Here is a 22,683-nt window from a genome sequence, read left to right as displayed (position 1 = left end):
AATTCTTTCCTTTATTTCTCTGCCAACCCAGGTGTGCACTCTCCCATGGGATCTTCTGGTAATACTGGGAGCCACAGCTTTTCTAGCAGCTCTCTGAGTGCTCTGCAAGCTATCAGTGAGGGAGTGGGGACTTCTCTTTTATCCACTCTGTCTTCACCAGGACCCAAATTGGATCACTCTCCCAATATGAATATGAGCCAGCCAAATAAAGTGAACAGTCAGGATTCCAAGAGTCCCCTGGGCTTGTATTGTGACCAGAATCCAGTGGAGAGTTCAATGTGTCAGTCAAATAGCAGGGATCACCTCAGTGACAAAGACAGTAAGGAGAGCACTGTCGAAGGGTCAGAGAATCAGAGGGGTCCTTTAGAAAGCAAAGGTCATAAAAAATTACTGCAGTTACTTACCTGTTCTTCTGATGACCGGGGCCATTCCTCCTTGACCAACTCCCCCTTGGATTCAAGTTGTAAAGACTCTTCCATTAATGTCACCAGCCCCTCTGGGGTCTCTTCCTCAACCTCTGGAGGAGTGTCCTCCACATCGAATATGCACGGGTCCCTGCTGCAGGAGAAGCATCGGATTCTGCACAAGTTGCTGCAGGACGGGAATTCACCCGCAGACGTGGCCAAGATCACTGCAGAGGCCACTGGGAAGGACACCAGTAGTACGGCGTCCTGTGTGGAAGGGAGTGTCAAGCAGGAGCAACTGAGTCCTAAGAAGAAGGAAAATAACGCACTTCTTAGATACCTGTTGGACAGGGATGATCCTAGTGACACACTCTCCAAAGAACTGCAGCCCAAAGTGGAAGGAGTGGACGGTAAACTGAGTCAGTGCAGCAGCTCTGCCATCCCGAGCTCGAGTCAAGAGAAGGACTCTAAAATTAAGACAGAAACAAATGAAGAGGTAACTTGTTCTTTCTGTCTTCCAGCTCAGTCATTGTGTTTCATCATTGCATTTCTGTGTTGGAAAGACCATGTGTTACATGCAGAATCTTGTCTTCTGTTTTAGGTTTATGTAATGGAATTTACTCTTGAGGTATCATTTCTTTATAATATTTTGGGAATCTGTAAGATGTATTATGATGGAGTTTGGAAGTACGAGATGTGTGTATTTTAAAATGTGATTCTGACTAGAACCAGTTGGTAGCCAGTTTGAAAATTTTCATGGAGGTTTTTATTGTCGGAATGAGCATATTGGGTCTTTTAAAGGGGTAGTAGAAAGAAACAGGGAAAAAAAACTGTATTAAGTAACAGAATTTGATTTGTGCCTACAGTCAAGTTTCCTTCTGTATGTGATCTCATTCTGTATAAGGGTTTCCCAAACTCTGCTTGAGGAACACTCTTCCAGGAGACTTCATTATACGTCTGAGAAAATTAGTCTTGAGGAAGTCTTACTGTTAGGATATCTGTTTGATTTTGTTTGACCTAGTGCTCTCCAAATTTGTGGACCAAAACTCCTTTTTGAACCATGCCTATGAATCTCTTATTGAACGCCTGCTTGTTGCCTTTATTATTACTTAACACTTGTTTTCTAAAGCTAGGTGTAGAGGCAGACAGCTTTGTCAGCTAATGATCCTGAGTAACATTAACTGGAAAATATTTTACAGTTTGAGAATTAAAGTTCTAGTGCAGATTTTAAAAATGCCCCTTCAAAAGCACTTCCAAACCCAGAGAATTTATTTCAGTATGCTGATCTATAAGTTTCAAGGAAGAAAATTTGGGGTAAGGGTCTTAAGAAGCCAGACTTTAAGTTGGGTATTATCACTTCAGGTTAACTATTGTATTTTACTTATTTCCATTTAATTTATGTTCTTCTGACGAATAGGTTTAGACCTATGTATATCTAGTAATGTTAATCAAAAAGAAATAAAAATTAATACCAGTTAATTAATTTTTCCCCCCCAGGGATCTGGAGACTTGGATAATCTAGATGCTATTCTTGGTGATCTGACTAGTTCTGACTTTTATAATAATTCCATATCCACAAATGGTAGTAATCTGGGAACCAAGCAACAGATGTTTCAAGGAACTAATTCTCTGGGTAAGAAAGAACTAGGTTTTTATTCTTGCTGCCTTTTAAAAGTTTCTGCACCACCCCAAGGTTTATAGCAGCAAAGTCCAGAATAGCCAAACTATGGAAAGAGCCTGGATGTCCATCAGCATTCAGGAGAAGAATGGATAAAGAAGATATGGTATATATATCTACAATGGAATATTATGCAGCTGTCAACCCCCCCAGCCCCCCAAATCCTGCCATTTGCAATGACGTGGACGGAACTAGAGGGTATTATGCTAAGAGAAATAAATCAGTCTAAGAGGGATAGTTATCATATGATCTCACTGATTTGAGGAATTTGAGAAACAATACAGAGAGGATCATAGGGGAAGGGAGGGGAAAAAATGAAGATGAAACCAGAGAGGGAGACAAAGCTTAAGAGACTCTTGGTCTCAGGAAACAAATGGGGGGTGCTGGAGTGGAGGGGATGGGAGGGATGGGGTGGCGGGGTGATGGACACTGGGGTAGGCATGTGCTGTGGTGAGCGCTATGAATTGTGTAAGACCGATGAATCACAGACCTGAATGTTAATAAAAAAAAAGTTTCTGTACCTTTGTACATGCAGTCACCCCTTGAACAACACTGGTTTGGATTGCCATGTGTTCAGTTACACACACGGATCTTTTCAGTACGTGCAGTACTGTAAATGTATTTTCTCACAATCAAAGCCCAGACAAAATGCAGTGCTTGAACTTGTAACCCTTGAGATCAAGACCTGAGCTAAGATCAAGAGTTAGACACTTAACCGGCTGGGTCACCTAGGCACCCCTCTCATGATTTTCTTGATTTCTCTAGTTTATTTTAAGAATATAGTGGGCTGCCTGGGTGGCTCAGTCGGTTAAGCCGCTGCCTTGGACTCAGGTCATGATCCCAGGGTCCTGGGATCGAGTTCTGCATCGGGCTTCTTGCTCTGTGGGGAGCCTGCTTCTCTCTCCAGCTCTGCCTGCTTGTGCGCATGCTCGCTTGTGCGTGCTCTCTCTCTCTCTCTCTGACAAATAAGTAAATAAAATCTTAAAGAAAAAAAAGAATATAGCATATTATATATGTAATATACAAAATATGTGTCAATTGACTTATCAATAAGTATTTTGGTCAGAGTAGGGTATTAGTAGTTAGGTTTTTGGGGTCAGTAGTTATATGGATTTTTGGCTCTGTTGGGAGCTCAGTGCTCCTAACCCTGTGGTGTTCAAGGGTCAGCTGTACTCTTGCAATAAGATGGAAATCTAATTAATATTTTTAATTTCAAAATACATATCGTGCCTCTCAGGTTTTTTTTTTTTTTAAATAATTCATAGTGCGTATGTTCTAAAAAGTTCCCTGGACATTTTCCTGTTCTTAAAATTTGCTTTTTCTAACTAATACACCAGTAATCATGGAACATTCTAGAAAATGTTCGTCTTTGGTTGCTCCAGATGAGTAGTAGCTACCAGAGCATATATTTTTGTTTGGCACAGAGACTTGAATTAAAAAGCAGCTAAAACTTGTAATTGAAACCTTTCCTGTGACACTTGTGGAACTTTGTCATTTAGCTGTGAGACTTTTCTTCTTTTAGTGTTGGCTGATTGTCCCCCAGCCTCTCTTCCACAGCTGTGTGGTTTCCTCACTCATCAGTTTAAGAAGGGTGTAGTACATGTATTGATTAAACAAGAAAAATTCACAGTTATCAGGAATGGTAGTTACTCATTTTCAGTGGCACTGTTTCCTAAACTGAAATGGGTAGTCCACAATCAGCTAGGTTGGAGAAAGAAAAATGTTAGGGGAGATTTCACATTTAATTCTTTGTTTGATTAGAAGGCAACTTGTCTAGTTACATTTAATTAAAAAATTTTAAACAACTGACGTAAGTACATATAGGGAAGAACCTCTAGGAGTTTGAACATTGATAACTTTTTCAATATTAAGTGAAGCAGAATATGAATGACCATGTTAGGCTATGGAACAGTGCCCAGTACATCAGCCAACACTGGGACTCTGTTTCTACTGTATTCCATATTGGAATATGAGGCTTTTTTTCTTTCTTTCTCCTTTTTTTTCCCTTCTATACTTACTGTTTATTTTAGTAAGAAAGACGTTCTTGTGTGGTTGGTATTGGTATTCATGTGTTGTGCTTGATTACTTAGGTACTGAATCATCAGAGAATTTTTACGTATTGTGCATCTGTGTTTCAGCAGGTTTGAGGAGTCCACAGTCTGTGCAGGCCATTCGTCCCCCATATAGCCGAGCAGTGTCTCTAGATAGCCCTGTTTCTGTTGGATCAAGTCCTCCAGTAAAGAATATCGGTGCTTTCCCCATGTTACCAAAGCAGCCCATGTTGGGTGGGAATCCAAGAATGATGGATAGTCAGGAAAATTACGGCTCAACTATGGGTATGTCATTTCTAACCAGTACTTATGGATAAAATTTTCTTTTTAAATTTAAATTTAAAACACTTAACGCCATTTAAGTAATTGGGATTAAATAATAGGTTTTTGAATAACAGTAGCATAATATTTCTGTCATGAGTTTCCTTAATTGATTCTACATCTTGGTTATTTTAAACTCTCAAGGAAGCTACTTGAATACGTGGCAATAGTTGCCTATCAAAAATGTCTTGAAAAATGAATGTCTTAATAGTTGGCCAGCCCTATTCTTAGGATGACAGCACTTTTTTGGTCAAGGTTGTGTGTAATGACTGTACTTATATCAGAAGGATTTTAGCATAATATGGGAAAGACATAATCATTTCTACCTGTTGTAGGTGGACCAAACAGAAATGTGACTGTGAATCAGACTCCTTCCTCAGGAGACTGGGGCCTACCAAACTCAAAGGCCAGTAGAATGGAACATATGAGTGCAAACTCCATGGGAAGACCCGGAGCAGATTATAATGCTTCTTTACCCAGACCTGCAGTGGGCGGCTCCATGCCCACCTTGCCTCTGCGGGCCAATAGCATCCCAGGGGCGAGACCAGGGTTACAGCAGCAGCAGCAGCAGCAGCAGCAGCAGCAACAGCAGCAACAGCAGCTTAACACACTTCAAATGCGTAAGCGCCCCCTTCATAAAAAAGAAAACCAGATGATTTAGGGTAATTTTTGCTATTGCCTTCTTTGAAAATGTATCCCCTCTTTTTCTTCCACCAGGGCCTGGTGAGATTCCCATGGGAATGGGGGTCAGTCCGTATGCGCAGGCAGCACCGTCTAACCAACCGGGTTCCTGGCCAGATGGCATGTTGTCCATGGAACAGGGTCCTCATGGGACTCAAAATAGGTGGGGCATTGTTATGTGACTCTGTTGAAAATGTTAGCATGGGATTATCTAGAAAAAGGTCAGAACATAGGAGCAAACCTAAAAGAGAATGAAGATAACTCACTGACTGAGGTACTTGCCTGCCATCTGGGTATTTCTTGTCTGACTGTAAAAATCAAGGTGAGGTAGCAAACCAGTGAGGGAGGACACCACTTTATTGTTTAGCTGTCAGGACCGGTGAGTGGTCAAACCGGTGACGGTAAATTACCACCAGTTTGAGAAGATAAATGGTGTTCAGAGGGTGAGCCTCAGTTTTCTGGAAGATTAATTTTTAGGGATTTGATAATTATTTTCCAAGATGATTTAAAACATTTCAGGGATGATGGTGAAAGCAAACTATAGCACTCTTTTTGTGAAAGAAAGATGTGGATTATGTTTATTTCATTTTTATTTAGCTTGATCACTAACTCATTTGCATGAAAGAAGCCACCCGTCAATTTCAAGTCTAACTTGAATTCTATAATAGATTAAGCAAAGAAAAAAATGAATTGATCTATTGAGTAGACAGTGGTATAGCTATGTGAGTTTACTAGCTTGGGTGCTTCTCTGTAGAGAACAGATAGTCTCATTATGGAATTTTTTCTGAGGGAGAATGAGTATCTAGTTCCATGTCCTTCTAATATGTTGGAGGACTGTGGGACCTTACTGTGGGTGTATGGCGTTTGTATTACACTTGACACATGAGCTCAGTGGGCCAAGGACAACAAAAAGTTATTTTGGCAGGTCCCAGGCTCAGTTTTCTGATAGTTCAACGTGTGTGTGTGTGTGTGTGTGTGTGTGTGTGTGTGTGTGTGTATATATATATGAGCCAACATTGACATTGATTGCAAATCTCTTTTAGGCCACTTCTTAGGAATTCCCTGGATGATCTCCTTGGGCTACCTTCTAACCTAGAAGGGCAGAGTGATGAAAGAGCATTGTTGGACCAGCTGCACACTCTCTTGAGCAACACAGATGCCACAGGCTTGGAAGAAATTGACAGAGCTCTGGGCATTCCTGAACTTGTAAATCAGGTAGGTGACATTAACACGGAAATGGAATTGTGTATGTGCACACTTTAAAACGTACATGTGTGTGTGCATATCCATGAAGCCATGCACATGAATGCCTGTCTGTGTATCTTTCCTATTACTTGAGTTACATCACTGCATTCATGGAGCCCAGTATTACATTTAGAAATCATACTACCAGCAACCTATTGTTTTGTAAAGCTGTCCCTTATTAGGCAGCTATAGAAATGATCCAGTAATACTTCTTTGTAGTTTTAAAAATGGTGCCTTTTACATATGTTAGTTGAATCCTCATTTCTATAATTAACTATTTTTACTGCCTGGCCAAGCACTGTGTACTCTGAGGATACAAGCTTTTTTTGTGTCAAACAAAATCGTTTTACAGTAGTGAATATGAACATCTCAACAATAGCATCTCTTATTCCCAGTTACCTGTGCAGCCTTATGAAAATCTGTCATTCACAGACCTGTGTTTTGAAACGGATGCATTTCATAGTGGCTATTCTCATTTAAAGAACTGTGTGTGGGGCAGTGTATAGATCTGCATACTCAGTGATAATTAAGCAAGATTTTCAGGCGGTTACACAAAGGATCATACTCCCCTGTGGCAAACACTGTCACAGAAGTTCGTAAAGGGTGGGTGGGAAATGTAGAGCAGTGATGTTGTACATCTCTAGCGATACCATTTTTGTGCCCATGGTGCTGGAGAACGCGTCTCACGTGGCTGAGGGTGGATGTGAGGGCTACACAGAGACTAAGGAGCTTGAACTGCCCCTTACAATTATATTTAAGCTGGAAAGAGCTTTCTTTGTTCTAATGATAAAATAGTTAATGGTCATTGTGTAAAATCTGACAATGACAAAAAAAGTACATATTTAAAAAAAAGTTAAAAATCTTCTGTAATCTTGGCACAAAGAATCATTAGTAACTTTTGAGTGCATATTTAAAAAAAAGGGGGGAGCAGACTTTAAAAACACTTTGGTGTAACCTGTTTTACTTATGAAAGTCATCCTCAGTCATCTTTTTAAAATTTTTAATTATTTTTTTTCATTTTTTAAAGTAGTCTCTATGCTCAGCATGGGGCTCCAGCTCACAAACTCAAGATCAAGAGCCACAGACTCCACTAACTGGGCCAGCCAGGTGCCCATCTGTCATCTTTTTAAATTTACTATATACATCTTTAATTTTAATAGGCATATAGTATCTGTTATATTGAACACAGTTTCTTTAACCAGTGTTCTACTTTAAAAAAAAAAAAAGATTTATTTATTTATTTGACAGAGAGATCACAAGTAGGCAGAGAGGCAGGCAGAGAGAGGGGGAAAGCAGGCTCCCTGCTGAGCAGAGAGCCCAATGCGGGTCTCGATTCCAAGACCCTGAGATCATGACCTAAGCTGCTTAACCCACTGAGCCACCCAGGTGCCCCTGATCAGTGCTCTACTGATGAAAATTTAAGTTGGTTCTAAATAATTATCATAAACAATTCTATGAATCATTCCCATCTCGTTCCCTTAGTTTTTCTTACCTATAGTCCGAGAGAAAGGTTGATGGGGTTAGAGAGCGTGCATGTGTTAGAAGTTTTGCAGGTTGTTTTCCTGCTTTGCCATGCAGAGGCTGAGGGTTGGAGTTCCTCACCCTCACAAACACTGTGCTGTGGCCCAGGTAGATGAAAGACACTGTGTGGATGAGCAAGTGATGAAACAAGTACCGAGCATGATTATTCTTTTAAATCTTTTCCAATCTGATTGGCAACAAAGATGCTTATTTTATTTTTATTTTTTTAATGATTTTATATTTAAGTAATCTCTTATACCCAGTGTGGGGTTTGAACTCATAAGCCCAAGATGAAGAGTCATGTGCTCTTCTGATTGAGCCAGCCAGGTGTCCAGAGATGCTTGTGTGTGTGTATTTTTCTTTTCCCCCCAAGAGGGAGAGAGAAGGAGGGTGGGAGGAGCAAAGGAGAGGGAGAGAGAATATTAAGCAGGCTCCATGCCTACAGAGCCCAGTGTGGGGTTCGATCTCACGACCCTGAGATCATGACCTGAGCTGAAACCCAGCGTCAGAGGCTTAACTGACTGAGCCACCCAGGTGCCCAGAGATGCCTGTTTTAAATTGTATTTTGTTGATTTGCAAGATTTGAACATACTTCATGTGTTTTGGTCATTTGTGTGTGTGTGTATGTGTGTGTGTATGTGTGTTTAAGATTTTATTTATTTATTTGACAGACAGAGATCACAGGTAGGCAGAGAGGCAGGCAGAGAGAGAGGGAGAAGCAGGCTCTCCGCTGAGCAGAGAGCCCGATGCGGGGCTCGATCCCAGGACCCTGGGATCATGACCTGAGACGAAGGTAGAGGCTTTAACCCACTGAGCCACCCAGGTGCCCCTTTTCTTAACAGTTTTTTTTTTTTTTTTTTAAGATTATGTGTGTTTTTAAAATAGTTTTCTGGTGGGTTTTTGTTTATCTGCAACAGCACTTTATGTAAGTTTATGTATTGACTTGTTGATTCTTTCATTTAATAAATACTTGTCTTCTGTTTCCCAGTTAGTCTTTTTTTAGAAGCTGAGGGGCAGTAGTGAACAAATTAGTTCGTTGTTGTTTGCAAGCTTACTCTGCCCCAGAGCAGACACACATCAGGCAAAGAGCCACCGGCTGGAGGCAGACACCGCGTGGTGGAGAGCAACAGGAAGGGCCTGTGTCATTAAAGGACCTTTTCTTAGGGTGGGGGGGGGTGTGTGTCAGCATTTTTCTCTAATTCTCTAAATTATTTTCTCTAAAATAATTTCTTCTGTCTGAGCTGTAATTTGAAGGCTCTTTACTTGTCTAATATATTTGAATAGTTTTCCCAGTTTCTTTTTAGTGGGGGCTTGTTGTAGTCTTATTCTTTAGTTTAAAAATGTTTGTGTTTTCAAGTCTAGGATGATGAGACAAAGAATTACTGGGGACTGGGTGAGTGGTCAGGAAGCTTTTTGAGGGGAGATGACATGTAAGTTGTCATTTCAGGGATGAGATGGAGTCAGCTTGGCAAACAGCTAGGGGAAGAACGTTCCAGAAGAGGTACAGCTAACTCAAAGGCCTTAGGCAGGAAGGGTGTGGGGGTTCTACCAAGTGAAAATCTGTGAGAACAGAGAGGGACTTTTGTGAGACGATGTTGGTGAAGTAAACGCAAGCTGGTTCCACAAACCATCCACGGAGGCTGGAGTTTTTCTGCTGTATTGGGAAGCCATGGAAGATTTTAAGCAGGGTGGTGATGCGACTTGCTTTCCTATTTTGTTATAGTTAATTTTAGCCAAGTAACCTGTGTTTGTAACTGTGAAATTATACAAAAATACACTTTTTGAAGAATCACACGCATTTGCCCCACTCACTGAGACTTGACTGTTTCGGGAACATTTCTAAGGGCTGTGTGTACGCGGCTGTTCTTCATCAGCTTCCGTCTGCGTCTGTTGATTTCCTGCTGCAGTAGCTGACGGTGCATTCGTAGTTCCTTGTCTGAGAACCTTGGGGTCAGGTACACTCTGCAGTTCAGGAATTTTTGGATTTAGGAGAGTGAAACGGTGCGTGTATGCCATTTATTCTGTAATACCCCTGGTGGAGTTTTGAGCAATCCTGTTGCTTTACGCAGTAGCCATCCTCAAACATGCTAATACTCTCAGAGCCAAATATATAAGTAGTCACACTGAGTGGACATGTGGAGATATTACTTCATAAAAGCTCAGGTCAAGTTTTGCTATTAAATGCATTTAGGGCTGATGAAAAGTTGCGTTGCCTTTTTTAGAGCTTTTTTGGATTTTTTTTTTTTAATTCAGATAAAAAAAATTGTGGGTCTGTATTTATCCCCCCTTCCTCCAGCATGTACGCTCATAGCCATACTCACTACATACTCAAGAGCATGTGCTCTCTTTACCCCAGTATAATTATGGCTTTTGTTGTTAAATAGATGGTCAGTGTTGTCATTATTTTGGCTCGTTGCTGAATCAGGCATAATTTGTATAAGGTTTTTGGTTTTTGTTTGATTTTGAGCCTTTTTAAATTTGTTTTTTACAATTTAATAGTAATCCTCCCCTGGTGCTCCATTGGAAATATAAAATTTCTCTTCAGTTTTTCTTCCCTTGTGCAGACACATTAGGTAATTCCTCAGTTCTTACCTTCCCTCTTGTGGTTCTCTGTTACTCTGCTTTATTCTGTCCTGAGAGGCAGGTCTAGACCCTTGTTTCTTTCGCATCTCCCAGCTCCCTGGTCCCAAGTGGCTTTCCGTCTTGCTTTATTCCTTTGTTTTGTTCAAACACAGTTTTTGTTAATTTCTCTGTCCTTACTGCCTGACATTAAGTGTATTGGGCCCTTGCATGTCTGAAAATATCTTTATTATATCTTTATTCCACCCCCTGCATGTCTGGCTTTGTATTAAATTTTGGGTTGAAAATAATTTCCTCTCAGAATTTTGGAAGAATTGTTCCACAGCTTTTTGGCACCCGGTGCTGCCATGTACTCCTTCCTATTCCAGTCTGATTCCTGCTCTTCCGTGTGTGACCCATTGATCGTCTCTGGAATTATTTGGGAACTTTTTCCCTCTGAAGTTGCATAAAACCGCATCATGGTGTGGGTCTTGTCTCTCGCATTCTGCTGTATGTCAAATGCACAGAGACTCCTTTTGGTTTGGGGGCATTTTAGTGTATCCTGTCTCTTCTCTCTCTCTTTTTAAAAAAATTAACATAGAAGGTATTATTTGCCCCAGGGGTTCATCAGGCTTACACAGTTCACAGCACTCACCATAGCACATGCCCTCCCCAGTGTTCATCTCCACCTCCCCACCGCTGACCTCCAGCAACCCTCAGTTTGTTTCCTTAGATGAAGAGTCTCTTATGGTTTGTCTTCCTCTCTGGTTTCATCTTGTTTTATTTTTCCCTCCCTTCCCCTATGGTCCTCTGTCTTGTTTCTCAGATTCCTCATATCAGTGAGATCATATGATACTTGTCTTTCTCTGATTGACTTATTTTGCTTAGCATAATACCCTCTATCTCTTTTTTTTTTGAAATTTTTTCTAAAGATTTTATTTAACAGAGAGAGAGAGAGAGAATGAGAGGGAACCTATAAGCGGGGGAAATAGCAGGCAGAGCAGGCAGAGGGAGAAGCAGGCTTCCCGCCGAATGTGGGACTTGATCCCAGGACCCTAGGATCATGACCTGAGCTGAAGGCAGCTGCTTAACTGACTGAGGCACCTAGGTGTCCTTCTTCTCTTTTCTTTTTAATTAGTGAGTTTTAATTGCATTTATTGGTAATGGAACTGTTTATTTTTTCTTTTTAAAAAAATTTTCTCGGGTTGACTATTCCTAAAGCTTATCAGACATGTCATTTGGTATCATTTCTCATCATTTTATCTCTTCTGTATTTTCTTATCTCTTTGGGGTGTCTATTGACATGTTGGGTATTAAACTGAGTCTGTGTTTTTAAATATCTATTTTCCTTGTTTCTAAGTTACTTTTTATTTGTTTGTGTCCCTTTCATGTTGGAAGCTTTCACCATCACATATCTTGCCATCCTTGACTATCTTTTTATGTTTAAGTATGATGTATTAGAAAGAGTCAGTCTTCACTGAAAGTGTTTGGTGGGGGGCTGGCCTTTTTACTTCAGGATTCCCCAAATTGCAACATGTAGAGCTGTTACCACCTCCTCTTCTACTAACTGTTTTCCTTGCCTGGGAACTTTTAATTGCCTGGTTGCATAATGGGAGTGGCACTGGGCAGGCAAGTTGATCCCATAGTGTTAAGATATAAAATATAAGAATTTTACTAGGAATTGTAAATAAGATGTCCTGTTTTCGGCTTCTCCCTGCTCTTATCCTCTGCTCTGCTTGGTGTCCCAGAATTGAGGTAGCTGAGGGAGTAGGTAGAAGGGATAGCTACATGGCTGCGTGGAATTGGGGAGCAAGTTAGGGACTGGGAAATAGCTTCTCCCTTGCATTCTACTCTGATTCCTAACCAGCTGCATTTAAGCAGTTTGCCAGACTCTCTGCATCCCCAGTGGAATCTGTCATTGGGTCCGTGGAAACACTAGCTCAGGTCTTATGTGTGTTTTCCTTTATAGGCACATGGGTCTCAGCTTCTCTACGTTCTTGAGTTGGTTATTCCTCTCTTTTTCTGTCTTGCAAATGCTTGTTGAAATACCTTGTTGCGGGCACCTGGGTGGCTCAGTTGGTTAAGGGACTGCCTTTGGCTCAGGTCATGATCCCAGGGTCCTGGGATTGAGCTCTGCATTGGGCTCCCTGCTCAGTGGGGAGCCTGCTTCTCCCTCCCCCATTCCCCTTGCTTATACTTTCTGTCCGTCTGTTTCTGTCAAATAAATAAATAAAATCTTTTAAAGAAAATACCTTGTTACCTTTCTTATTCTCATTGTTTTGTGGATAGATACTACCTTTTAAATTTTTGCTGTTATTTTAGTAGAGTTAACAAGAGAAAGGAGGTAAACATGTATGATTAATCCATGTTTAACTTACAATATTATTTTCTTTATAGAAAGAGATTTCAGATTCCTGTCTGGAGAAGGGAATTGGAATGATGGGACAGAACAGATGCATAGAACCAGTTACTATAAGAATCCAAGAAAGTGTCTTGGAGAGGGTCACAGCAGTGGAATGGAAGAAGGGAAGGCTGTGTGATATGTCATATGGAAGAAAAACTGACAGGACTCAGTGGACCACGTGTGCATGTGTGTGCGCACACTCTTGCACACGTGCTTGGAAAGGGAGAATGTGAGAAATCCAGATTGCTGGCTTTAGTTCTGGGCACATGGTGTTGCCATGTTGCCAGGAGGGAGGATTGGAGGAGAATCAGAGTGTTTTGGGGGAGGGGCTGTTGGAATCACGACTTGTGTTTTCCACACATGAAGTCTGAGAGGCTGGGGATGTCCAGGTGAAGTTGTTAAGCAGGTGTCGGCATAAGCAGAGTCAGAATTCCGAGACACTGAGCTGGAGACGAGTTCGGCCATTGTTGCTAGTAGATGAGAAGACCGGAGTAGAAAATGTAGCGAGAGAAAAGGCGGCGGCCTAGAACTGAACCCTGGTGGACGCTCATCATGCCTCTGAGGGAGAGGTCAGAGAGGTGGGGAAATGGAGAGTGGGGTCACTGTCAGAGTGAGATGAAGTGTGTATTGGGACGAGACTGTGGCCTGCGTACTTGGCAGTCCACACTCCCTGCCTGTGGATAGGGAGGTAAAGGTGAGCGCAGTAGCGGCAGGCCTTTCTTGTCTCAGTGTGGCAGGCTCTTCCCTTTTTCAGAATCTTTGTTCTCACTGTTGTTCTGTCACTTCTTGGACTTTATTGTGTACGTACCCTTCACATGTAGACAAGCGATGGCAGGCACACAGCAGGCACTTGATAAATACTTGTGATGAATGGGTTTCTTAACAGTCCCTCTGGCCACACAAATAGTAGTGGATGGCCACCTTCAGGTTTTGTTTGTGCAACTTAGTAGTATGCTTTGGGGGATATGAATTTATGTTGATTTCCTCAGTCCCTACCAAAATCACCTCTAGTCACCGTCAGAATATTCCTGTACTAATTATAAGAGAATTAATTGATGACAATTTTAATTCTTTTTTTATACTTGGCTTCGAAGGTCTGTGTTGGTACAGAAATCTGGCCTGGAACAAATAGCATTTCTCCAGGTACTCTTGTTTGTGCGAGACTCAGTGCTGGGCACTAGGACACCTTTGTGAAAACGTTGGGTCATGGTCTGTGCTCTCATGGAACTTCAGACAGTAAACTTGATTTTGCTTTTGGAATTCTGCGGCATCCTTGTTTACATATATTGCCTTTATTTTTTACCTTTCTTGGAGCATTTGATTTCTGTTGCTTTCTACATGTACTTTACTGTTCATTTATGTGTTTGATGTTGAAGGGACAAGCTTTGGAGTCCAAACAGGATGCTTTCCAGGGCCAGGAAGCGGCAGTAATGATGGATCAGAAGGCGGCATTATACGGGCAGACGTACCCGGCCCAGGGGCCTCCAATGCAAGGAGGCTTTAATCTTCAGGGACAATCACCATCTTTTAACTCCATGATGAATCCGATGAACCAGCAAGGCAATTTTCCTCTCCAAGGAATGCACCCGAGGGCCAACATCATGAGGCCCCGGACCAGCACCCCCAAGCAGCTCCGAATGCAGCTTCAGCAGCGGCTACAAGGCCAGCAGGTGAGCAGCCCGAGCCGCCTCAGCCAGACGCGCCCTCCCTCCGGCTGCCCCCGGCCGCGTGGTCAGGCTTTGCTCTTCAGGGCCCTTGCTGCTGGCTCTCTAGCCCTTGTCAGCTCACTCTTTTGTTGGGACTTTGGGTAACATTTTGTTGGTACAGGTGCTTCCTTCTGAGGGAGTGGTCCTGCTGGAATTGGTCAGGTCCTCCTTACCTTTTTTTTTTCTTTTTTTTTTTCCTCCTTACCTTTTGATAAGATTATTCTGTCGTACAGGTTAGAAAGTGAAAAATGTCCGAGGAGATGGCCCTTGGGGGAGAAAAGTATTTCTTGATGGCTTAGAGGTAGATGATTTCTATTTTTTCTATTTTTAAAAAAGTCCTTAATATTAATACCAGATGCTTAAACCTTATTGACCTGAACATTCTTTTTATGGAACCTCTGCTTTCTAGATGTTTTAAAAAAGCTTGAGCTCTCTTAATATTCTAAACTAAGAGCTCTCTTTATTTCCTTAATCCCCAACATATCTTTTAAAATTTAACTATTTTATATTGTTTATGTCTTGGGAATGCTGAGTTATTAAATGTGGCAAAACTGAACCGTATAAGCTGATGAGTGAGTGAGTGTCAGATCGAGTGAGCCAGAGACTTCTCGGGTATTAATATGACGAAAAGTCAGTGTCGGTGCTCTGGAAAGCTGTGTTACCACATTCATGGTGTCACATTCATTCATGGTGTCATTTTACTTTTTACCACTTTTGTCCACTGAAGTCACTTAGGAAAAGCTAATGGAGGAGGTGGTTTATTTAGTGTTGGTCTGAGCAAGTTAAAGCTATTTCCCTAGAGGCCTAAATAATCCCAGAGAAAATCTGACTTTATGAATCCTTTGAGTTTCTGTTGAAGATACTCTATAAGCTGCAGATTTGTATTTTAACTTTTCCTCCTGATGCCAAACAATAAAGCTTCATATGTTTGCCAAGGCCTTTTCAGCCTGAACTTTTTTTTTTTTTTTTTTTAAAGATTCCACGTATTTACTTTTTTTTTTTTTTTAAAGTAACTTCTGTACCCATCTTGGGGCTTGAACTCACAGGCTTCAGGTCAAGAGCTGCATGCTCCTGCGAAGTGTGGAAGTGTACTGGTTTAGTGTAGATGTGACAACCAGGTTAACATGTTGGAAGTAGCATCAGGACCTTCCTGGGTGGTGCTGCGGATTTGGAAAGCTGTTCGGGGCTCACTCGCATCCTAACCAACCTGTCTCTCCCCAGTTTTTGAATCAGAGCCGTCAGGCACTGGAGATGAAAATGGACAGCCCTGCTGCTGGGAGTGCTGCCGTGATGAGGCCCATGATGCAGCCCCAGGTCACCTCCCAGGTGAGGAAAGTGAGTCTGTCTATGGTCACTGCCGTGGGCCCCGTGCAGGGCCTGATCCCTACTTGGCCCTCAGTAAATATATGTTAAAACACACCAGTTCCCAGGGGCGCCTGGGTGGCTCAGTGGGTTAAAACCTCTGCCTTCGGCTCAGGTCATGATTTCAGCGTCCTGGGATCCAGCCCTGCATTGGGCTCTCTGCTTGGCAGGGAGCCTGCTTCCTCCTCTCTCTCTGCCTGCCTCTCTGCCTCCTTGTGTTCTCTGTCTGTCAAATAAATAAATAAAATCTTTAAAAAAAAAAAAAAAGCGCCTTAAAAAAAAAAAACACACCAGTTCCCAGTTTCTTGTCTAAGAAACCAGTCGTGCTCTCATCACACTTCTTCTTCCATTCTTCTCTCTTGTTGGTGATGAGGAATCAGGAGGGGAGGCTCTTTTATTAAAACCACGGATTCGTGTTTTTTAATTCCCTTTGTGATTATTTGTGGTGAAAATAGCTGACACTTTTTCAGGATTTAAAATAATAAATCTGTAAACTTTTCTTTGTTTCTGGGTTATGAAACCATACGCTCATTGGGTAAAATACAAGATTATAAGAAGAAAAAAGTAAATGATACATAATGCAACTCTCAAGGACCGTCTCTGAGATGACTTGTTTCCCATAGTGGGAAGGATGATGCCCGAGTTCTCTGTACCTCCAGCACAAGTTGGAGACTGTACTAAGGTATTTTCTTGATGTGTGCGAGGCAGATGACCACACAGAAGTCCTTTACTGTGGTTGGAAAGAGTTGCTAATGATTGTAAAAAGCAACAGACAAAACAACCGACTGTGACAGGCCCAGTGTTTGCTGTCTTAGGCCTGCGTGGAAGTACTTTGATAATCCGACGTCTTGAATAAGCTGAGCTAGGATGCCCTCCAGAAAGATAAAGGTTGCTTTTTTGCAGGTGTTTTCTCCCAGCTGATAGGGCCCAAGTCAGTGTTTTGGTTCTGTGCTTTGACCATGTTACTTCCTGAACTTGCAGACAGCTGCTCCTAACTCTCCATCTCGTGTTTCAAAAGCTTTAAGAGACTCTACAGGCCCCTCTGGCGTAGACTCCTGTTTATTTGAGTATAGCCCCATTCTGTTGGGGGAATGCTCCCTTGTGCCTCCCCTCCTCCCACACTCTTACTGCTGTCCTTTTCCTTCTTGTGGTTTTATTTCATAGTTTCTGAAAAATTTATCTACATAGTCTACCCGTAAATGTTCTCTCACTTTAAGGAGTGTTTTCTGTGTGAAGGCTTGACAACTCGCCCAAACGGTTTCCAGGTCTCCATTCTGTACCCCGTCCTCCCCACCCAGCCACGATGCCATACTGAGAATTTACCATACTGAGAATGGTGCATTTTTCCTCTTGAAGGAAGAAAGGCATTGGGTGGTTTTCTCTCCTACCTCCTGTATGGTGGTGGTCCTGTGTATGGACTGGCCGGTTGCTGTTCCGTGTGTGTAACTGCATTCTCTCTTGGGTATTAGCAGGGTTTTCTGAACGCCCAGATGGTGGCTCAGCGCAGCAGGGAGCTGCTGAGTCATCACTTCCGCCAGCAGCGGGTGGCCGTGATGATGCAGCAGCAGCAGCAGCAACAGCAGCAGCAGCAGCAGCAGCCGCAGGCCTTCAGCCCGCCCCCGAACGTGACCGCCTCCCCCAGCATGGATGGGGTTTTGGCAGGACCTGTGATGCCACAGGCTCCTCCCCAGCAGTTTCCATATCCACCAAATTACGGTAAATTTGATGGCAAAAATGGCTTCCCCAGAGTAACATTACTAAGGATCTGAGATTCGGAGATCTGTTGCATATTAAATACAAAATAGTGGGCGCCTGGGTGGCTCAGTGGGTTGGGCCGCTGCCTTCGGCTCAGGTCATGATCTCAGGGTCCTGGGATCGAGTCCCGCATCTGGCTCTCTGCTTGGCGGGGAGCCTGCTTCCCTCTCTCGCTCTGCCCGCCTCTCTGTCTGCTTGTGATCTCTCTCTGTCAAGTAAATGGATAGAATCTTAAAAAAAAAAAATTAAAAAAAAAAAGAAAAAAAATACAAAATAGTATTTATTCCCTTTTGTTATTCACTAGAAAGATGGAATTAATTAAAAAAAGCAGAACAAGGAATGGTGACTTTTGAGACTGACAAGGTGCAGTAAGAGGCCAGGCCAGGCCAGACCAGATGAACCCTAGAAGTCTTGCCTCAAGAGTTTTGGTGTCACTGCGTGTTCATAGATGTGTTTAGGTTTGCACTGAGGCAAGGTCATCCGAGGCCTGTGAGGCATCTGCATTGGGAGGAGAGCAGGGAGGGCGGAAGAAGGGATGACACTCAGAGTACTTCGATCAAGAGACAATGCTCGTTGTCAGAATGGAGAAACACTGTTTGGTCTAAAAAAAAACAAAACCAAACCCAAAAATGTTTATGGGAGTGCACAGGTAATTGTAATTGTGGTAGATATGCTATCAGAGTTGAGCATTTTTTTCTCCCCCGGGTCTTGTTTTTTTTAGCTCTCCACACCCTAATTTGGAAGAAAGACAACCAGGTTCCTCTCCCAACCCCAAACAAAGTATGTCCCAGTATAGTTGGACTCTACAGGCTCTGAATGCTTGCTCATGTCAGAGGAATGCCATGTGGGCTTTTGGTTCCTTTTCCTTGGTGACTTGGCTGTGTATTAAGTACAATAATGCATACTTTCCCTTCAGGTCAGTCTTTGAGAGATTCCAGGAACATGGTGGGTGTGGGGGGCCAGGTGTCTTTTGGGGAGATTACATTTTAGGTGTTCTCCTGCCACCTGGGGACAGAGGGACAGAGTGGTGCCAGTAGCATGAGGTGGAGTCCCTTTTACACAAAAACGTCCGCGAAGTAGCAGCTTTTCGGTGGGCTAGAAGGTCTGCTCCCAGCGGTAAGCCCGTTCCCCCAGTTGGCGTCTCAGTGAGAAGCAAAGAGGAACTGGCAGGCAGCATCTTGTGGCACTTGCCGTCTCCCCTGCCCTTAGAAGAGAACATGAAGTTTCTATAGGAAACGGACACTGCAGTTTCTTTTTCTTCCTTCTTTTTTTAAAGGAATGGGACAGCAGCCAGACCCGGCCTTCGGTCGAGTGTCTAGTCCTCCCAATGCAATGATGCCCTCGAGAATGGGTCCTTCCCAGAACCCCATGATGCAGCACCCTCAGACCGCGCCCCTGTATCAGTCCTCGGAAATAAAGGGCTGGCCGTCGGGAAACCTGGCCAGGAACAGGTGAGGAACAGGGACTTAAAAAGGCATTCATGTTCGGGGGCCCAAAAGTGTAAGAGAGTAACCTCTGCATGCTTCAGTCGCCTGCGCGGACTGAGAGCGCGAGAGGCCTGGGTTCCTACTAGCAAGTGCGTTATTTGGCTCCTCCATTTTGAGACTCCTTCCCGCCCCACACGTGTCCACAGGCAGCTGTGGAACAGAGAAGGCAAGGCAGGCAGGGGGCCCTCTTCGCCCTCGTGTTCTCTGCTGAGGCACAGCGACACTTGACAGAACTGTGGTGGTCTCTGCGCATGTCCAGTGTGACTAGAATGACCCAGGTCGTAATTTCCCACTTGGTTCACAGCTCCTTTCCCCAGCAGCAGTTCGCCCACCAGGGGAGCCCTGCGGCGTACAGTATGGTGCACATGAATGGCAGCAGTGGTCCCATGGGACAGATGAACATGAACTCCATGCCCATGGCCGGCATGCCCATGGGTCCTGATCAGGTATGGGGGTCGGTCTATCCCTTCCTTTTGTCAGAAGATTTTTCCTTATCTCTTGAGAGAGCCAAAGCCTCATCTGTAATCTAAAGGTCCTCAGCAGGTTTTCAGCTTGGGGTGGATGACCCAAAGCTAGAGTCATTGAAAAAACTTGTGGTTTGAAGGCATTGGGCCGTTCGGTACGTTTGGTAACGTGGCATCTAAGGAATCCGGATCCGTCAGCCAGAGGCCCGTTGCAGGCGCTGTGGATTCTTCTGTGTTGTGCGCAGCCTGTGTTTTCCTCACGTGTCTTCTGGTTGTTAACAGAAATACTGCTGACACGCCTACACCAGGACCTCCAAGGAAATCACTGTACAAATGACACTGCACTAGATTCTCGGGAGTGAAGAATCCTCGCCTGCACACCCAGCTCTGAGGGAAGACCCGGCTTCGGTCTCTGGGAAGGGTATTCCGAGTGATGTCATTTGAGTGGGACTGGATCTGAAGCAGATGTGCGATGTCTACCTGTATTTCCTTCCTCCTGTGTATCATGGAGTTCACAACACTTATTTTTGGCATTCTCCCTCTTAGGGATGGGATTCTGGAGGGATGGAGTGTGACTGATCCTGAAACTCTGCCCGAACCCCTTCTTTCTGCCTGGTTGCCAGAGTGTTTCGCATCCGTGGGGGCGGGCTGGAGAACCTCGGAGAAGTCCCGAGAGGGGAGGAGGTCTGGTTTCTCTCGTGGCAGTACCCGACGGAGAACACAGTTGCTGAACTTCACGTGTTCTTGTCGTGACCAGATGGTTCTGTGTTCTCACCGGGCTCTGTCCCGAGAAGTTGGCCTCTCTCAATTCTTGTCTTTTAATGATTGTGTTGAGTTGTTCCAGCCCTGTTCTTGGTTGTCCTGGACCTTTCCCTGAGTAAGAACTTCCTTTGTCTTTAATGTCCTGTAATACTTTACCTCCAGGAGATGTCCTTGATGTCACATGGCTTCGTGGAAGGGACAGTGAGATGACAGTATTTAGTTGCAGCAGTAGCAGTTTTTCCCATGCTAACGTGCGGCCGAGTGCACTTTATTTAAAAAGTAATGGATAAATGCAATATTCCTGAGGTCTTGAGGAATGGTGAACCACATTCCCGGTTTTTGTCTGAACTGATCCGTTGGGCAAGGACTATGGTTTTTGTTGTTGTTTGAAGTACTGGTGTCACCCTTTGCCTATATGGTAGAGCAATAATGCTTTTTGAAAATAAATTGCAGAAAACCCAAGGCCAGGTACTGCATTCTGAATCAGAATTTCACAGTGTTTCTGTGAATAGATTTTCTTTTGTAAATACGACCTTTAAGATATTGTATTATGTAAAATATGTATATACCTTTTTTGCAGGTCACAACAACTCATTTTTACAGAGTTTGTGAAGCTAAATATTTAACATTGTTGACTTCAGTAAGCTCAGTGTGGTGAGGCTACACACAGAAGAGACACCCCCTGAATTTTGTGGCCTGGGGGAGGGGATGGCGGTCTCAGGCGCACCCCCCACCCCATGCTCCAGTGTTAGATGCCTCCCTCTTTTTGATCTCTTAAATGCTTTTTTTTTTTTAAAGATCATTTGTTTAGATGTAGGCATTTTAAATTTGTCTTTTAAATTCCTCTACCAGAACTAAGCACTTTGTTAATTTTAGGGGAAAGAATAGATATGGAGAAATAAACTTTTAAAAAAAGATATCAAGAATTTTAAAAGATCAATTTGATTTAAAAGGAATCTTGGATTTTAAGCGGTCCATAAATTAAACAATAGCAGTTCACGATATTCTGTTTTTTAATCGAATATGTTGCCTCTTCATCTGACGTAGGAGTGCTCTAAGGTTTTGGTTGCTAGGACCCAAATCCGACATTGAGATCTCGGGAGTAGACCCCTTGATGTGTGGCGTCTAGTGTCTGCTCGGCTGTCTTGTCATTTGGAAGCGGTGCGCTTCTGGTCCCTGAGAGCCGGAGTGGCGTCAGGGGGTTTCTCAGGGAGCTCAGCCTCCAGGGCGGCCGGGTGTGCAGCTTCCCAGCTGTGGTCTGGCTGAGCGCGTGCCTTTGCGCTCCCTGCCACTGCCCCTTTCTGCTCTTGCCGGGCCTGGACACTCGTTCTGGTCCGTTGGGAATAGAGAAAAAATTTAATTCCTTTTATCTGGCTTACTTTATTAGCTTCAAATAGTTGAATGAAATTGGGTTTTCAAATATCTGTGAATTTCAAAGGTCTCTGGCTAGCTTTGGTATCAATTTCCTAGCAATAACCGAGAACCAGTTAATTTTTTGTTTTATTTCATACATATTTAGCCAATTTTTCTAGGTATTTCTGAAGGTAAGATCACTTAATTTCTTTGACTTATGCATAAGTGAAACCCATATTTCCAGAACCACCGCTGGAATAGATTTGGATTTGACACCCTCTCCCCCACTGCCTGGTTAAAAGTAAATCTGAGATTGTAAATCCATTGACTTCCATCACAGTGGCCTGTACTTTTCAGATAACATATCCTCCTGTCTGGAGACAGAGATGTAGCTGAGTCAGTCTCTTGTCTTTTTAGACACAGTTGTGTCACGTGTATCTGAACCTTTCCTGTTTAAGTCATGTGTGCGTGGGGAGAAAGAGAATGGTGCTCTTACCTTTCTTGACTTTTAAAAATTACAAACAAAAAACACAAAGTTTTGTGATTCTTTTCCTCAGTCCCAACTGCAGGCTAACTGGAAGGCAGCACCCCCTTTTATATGGAAAAAAAAGGAGAAACTTTATTATAAGTTTTTATATTTTCTACTTGTTCATTTTATTGGTGCAAACTTAAGAATTTGATTTTCTTTTAATAGATGCCGTCTTTTGAGATAATTTGTTTTTACCTTTATTGCCCTTTTATCTTTTTTGGATACTTCTCTTTGTACTCCTGCTGCCTACCTCTCCCTACTCCCCAACCCCCACTTTTTTAAACCTTGGTATTTCATCTGCTTTTAGAATGTGTGATATTTCCAGTACCTACTTTTTTGCTGAATCCAAAGATATATAAATATAAATATATATATTTTATAAAGATCAAAATGATAATAGA

At 43.0% G+C, this 22,683-nt stretch overlaps 1 protein-coding gene across 3 annotated transcripts in view; it reads left to right on the top strand.

Annotated features, from left to right (window-relative positions):
* Positions 1-20,860, top strand: part of NCOA3 (nuclear receptor coactivator 3) — a 139,731-nt gene extending 118,871 nt beyond the window's left edge. The window contains exons 12-23 of one of the 3 annotated variants that reach the window (XM_080814268.1): positions 32-900; positions 1,902-2,037; positions 4,224-4,418; positions 4,790-5,074; positions 5,172-5,298; positions 6,179-6,350; positions 14,241-14,534; positions 15,792-15,896; positions 17,402-17,648; positions 18,964-19,138; positions 19,479-19,620; positions 19,921-20,860. In XM_080814268.1, the coding sequence (XP_080670394.1) occupies positions 32-900; positions 1,902-2,037; positions 4,224-4,418; positions 4,790-5,074; positions 5,172-5,298; positions 6,179-6,350; positions 14,241-14,534; positions 15,792-15,896; positions 17,402-17,648; positions 18,964-19,138; positions 19,479-19,620; positions 19,921-19,932 (2,759 nt within the window). In that variant the 3' untranslated portion in view covers positions 19,933-20,860. Of the gene's footprint in view, positions 1-31; positions 901-1,901; positions 2,038-4,220; positions 4,419-4,789; positions 5,075-5,171; positions 5,299-6,178; positions 6,351-14,240; positions 14,535-15,791; positions 15,897-17,401; positions 17,649-18,963; positions 19,139-19,478; positions 19,621-19,920 lie in introns of all 3 variants that reach the window. The other 2 variants (XM_080814267.1, XM_080814266.1) reach the window with 2 other exon arrangements.
* Positions 20,861-22,683: the final 1,823 nt, after the last annotated feature.

Source organism: Martes martes (genome assembly GCF_963455335.1).
Source record: "Martes martes genome assembly, chromosome: 9".
Classification (NCBI taxonomy): Eukaryota; Metazoa; Chordata; class Mammalia; order Carnivora; family Mustelidae; genus Martes; species Martes martes.
Note: the sequence above shows the minus strand (reverse complement) of the source record. Positions and strands in the feature narration are given on the sequence as shown.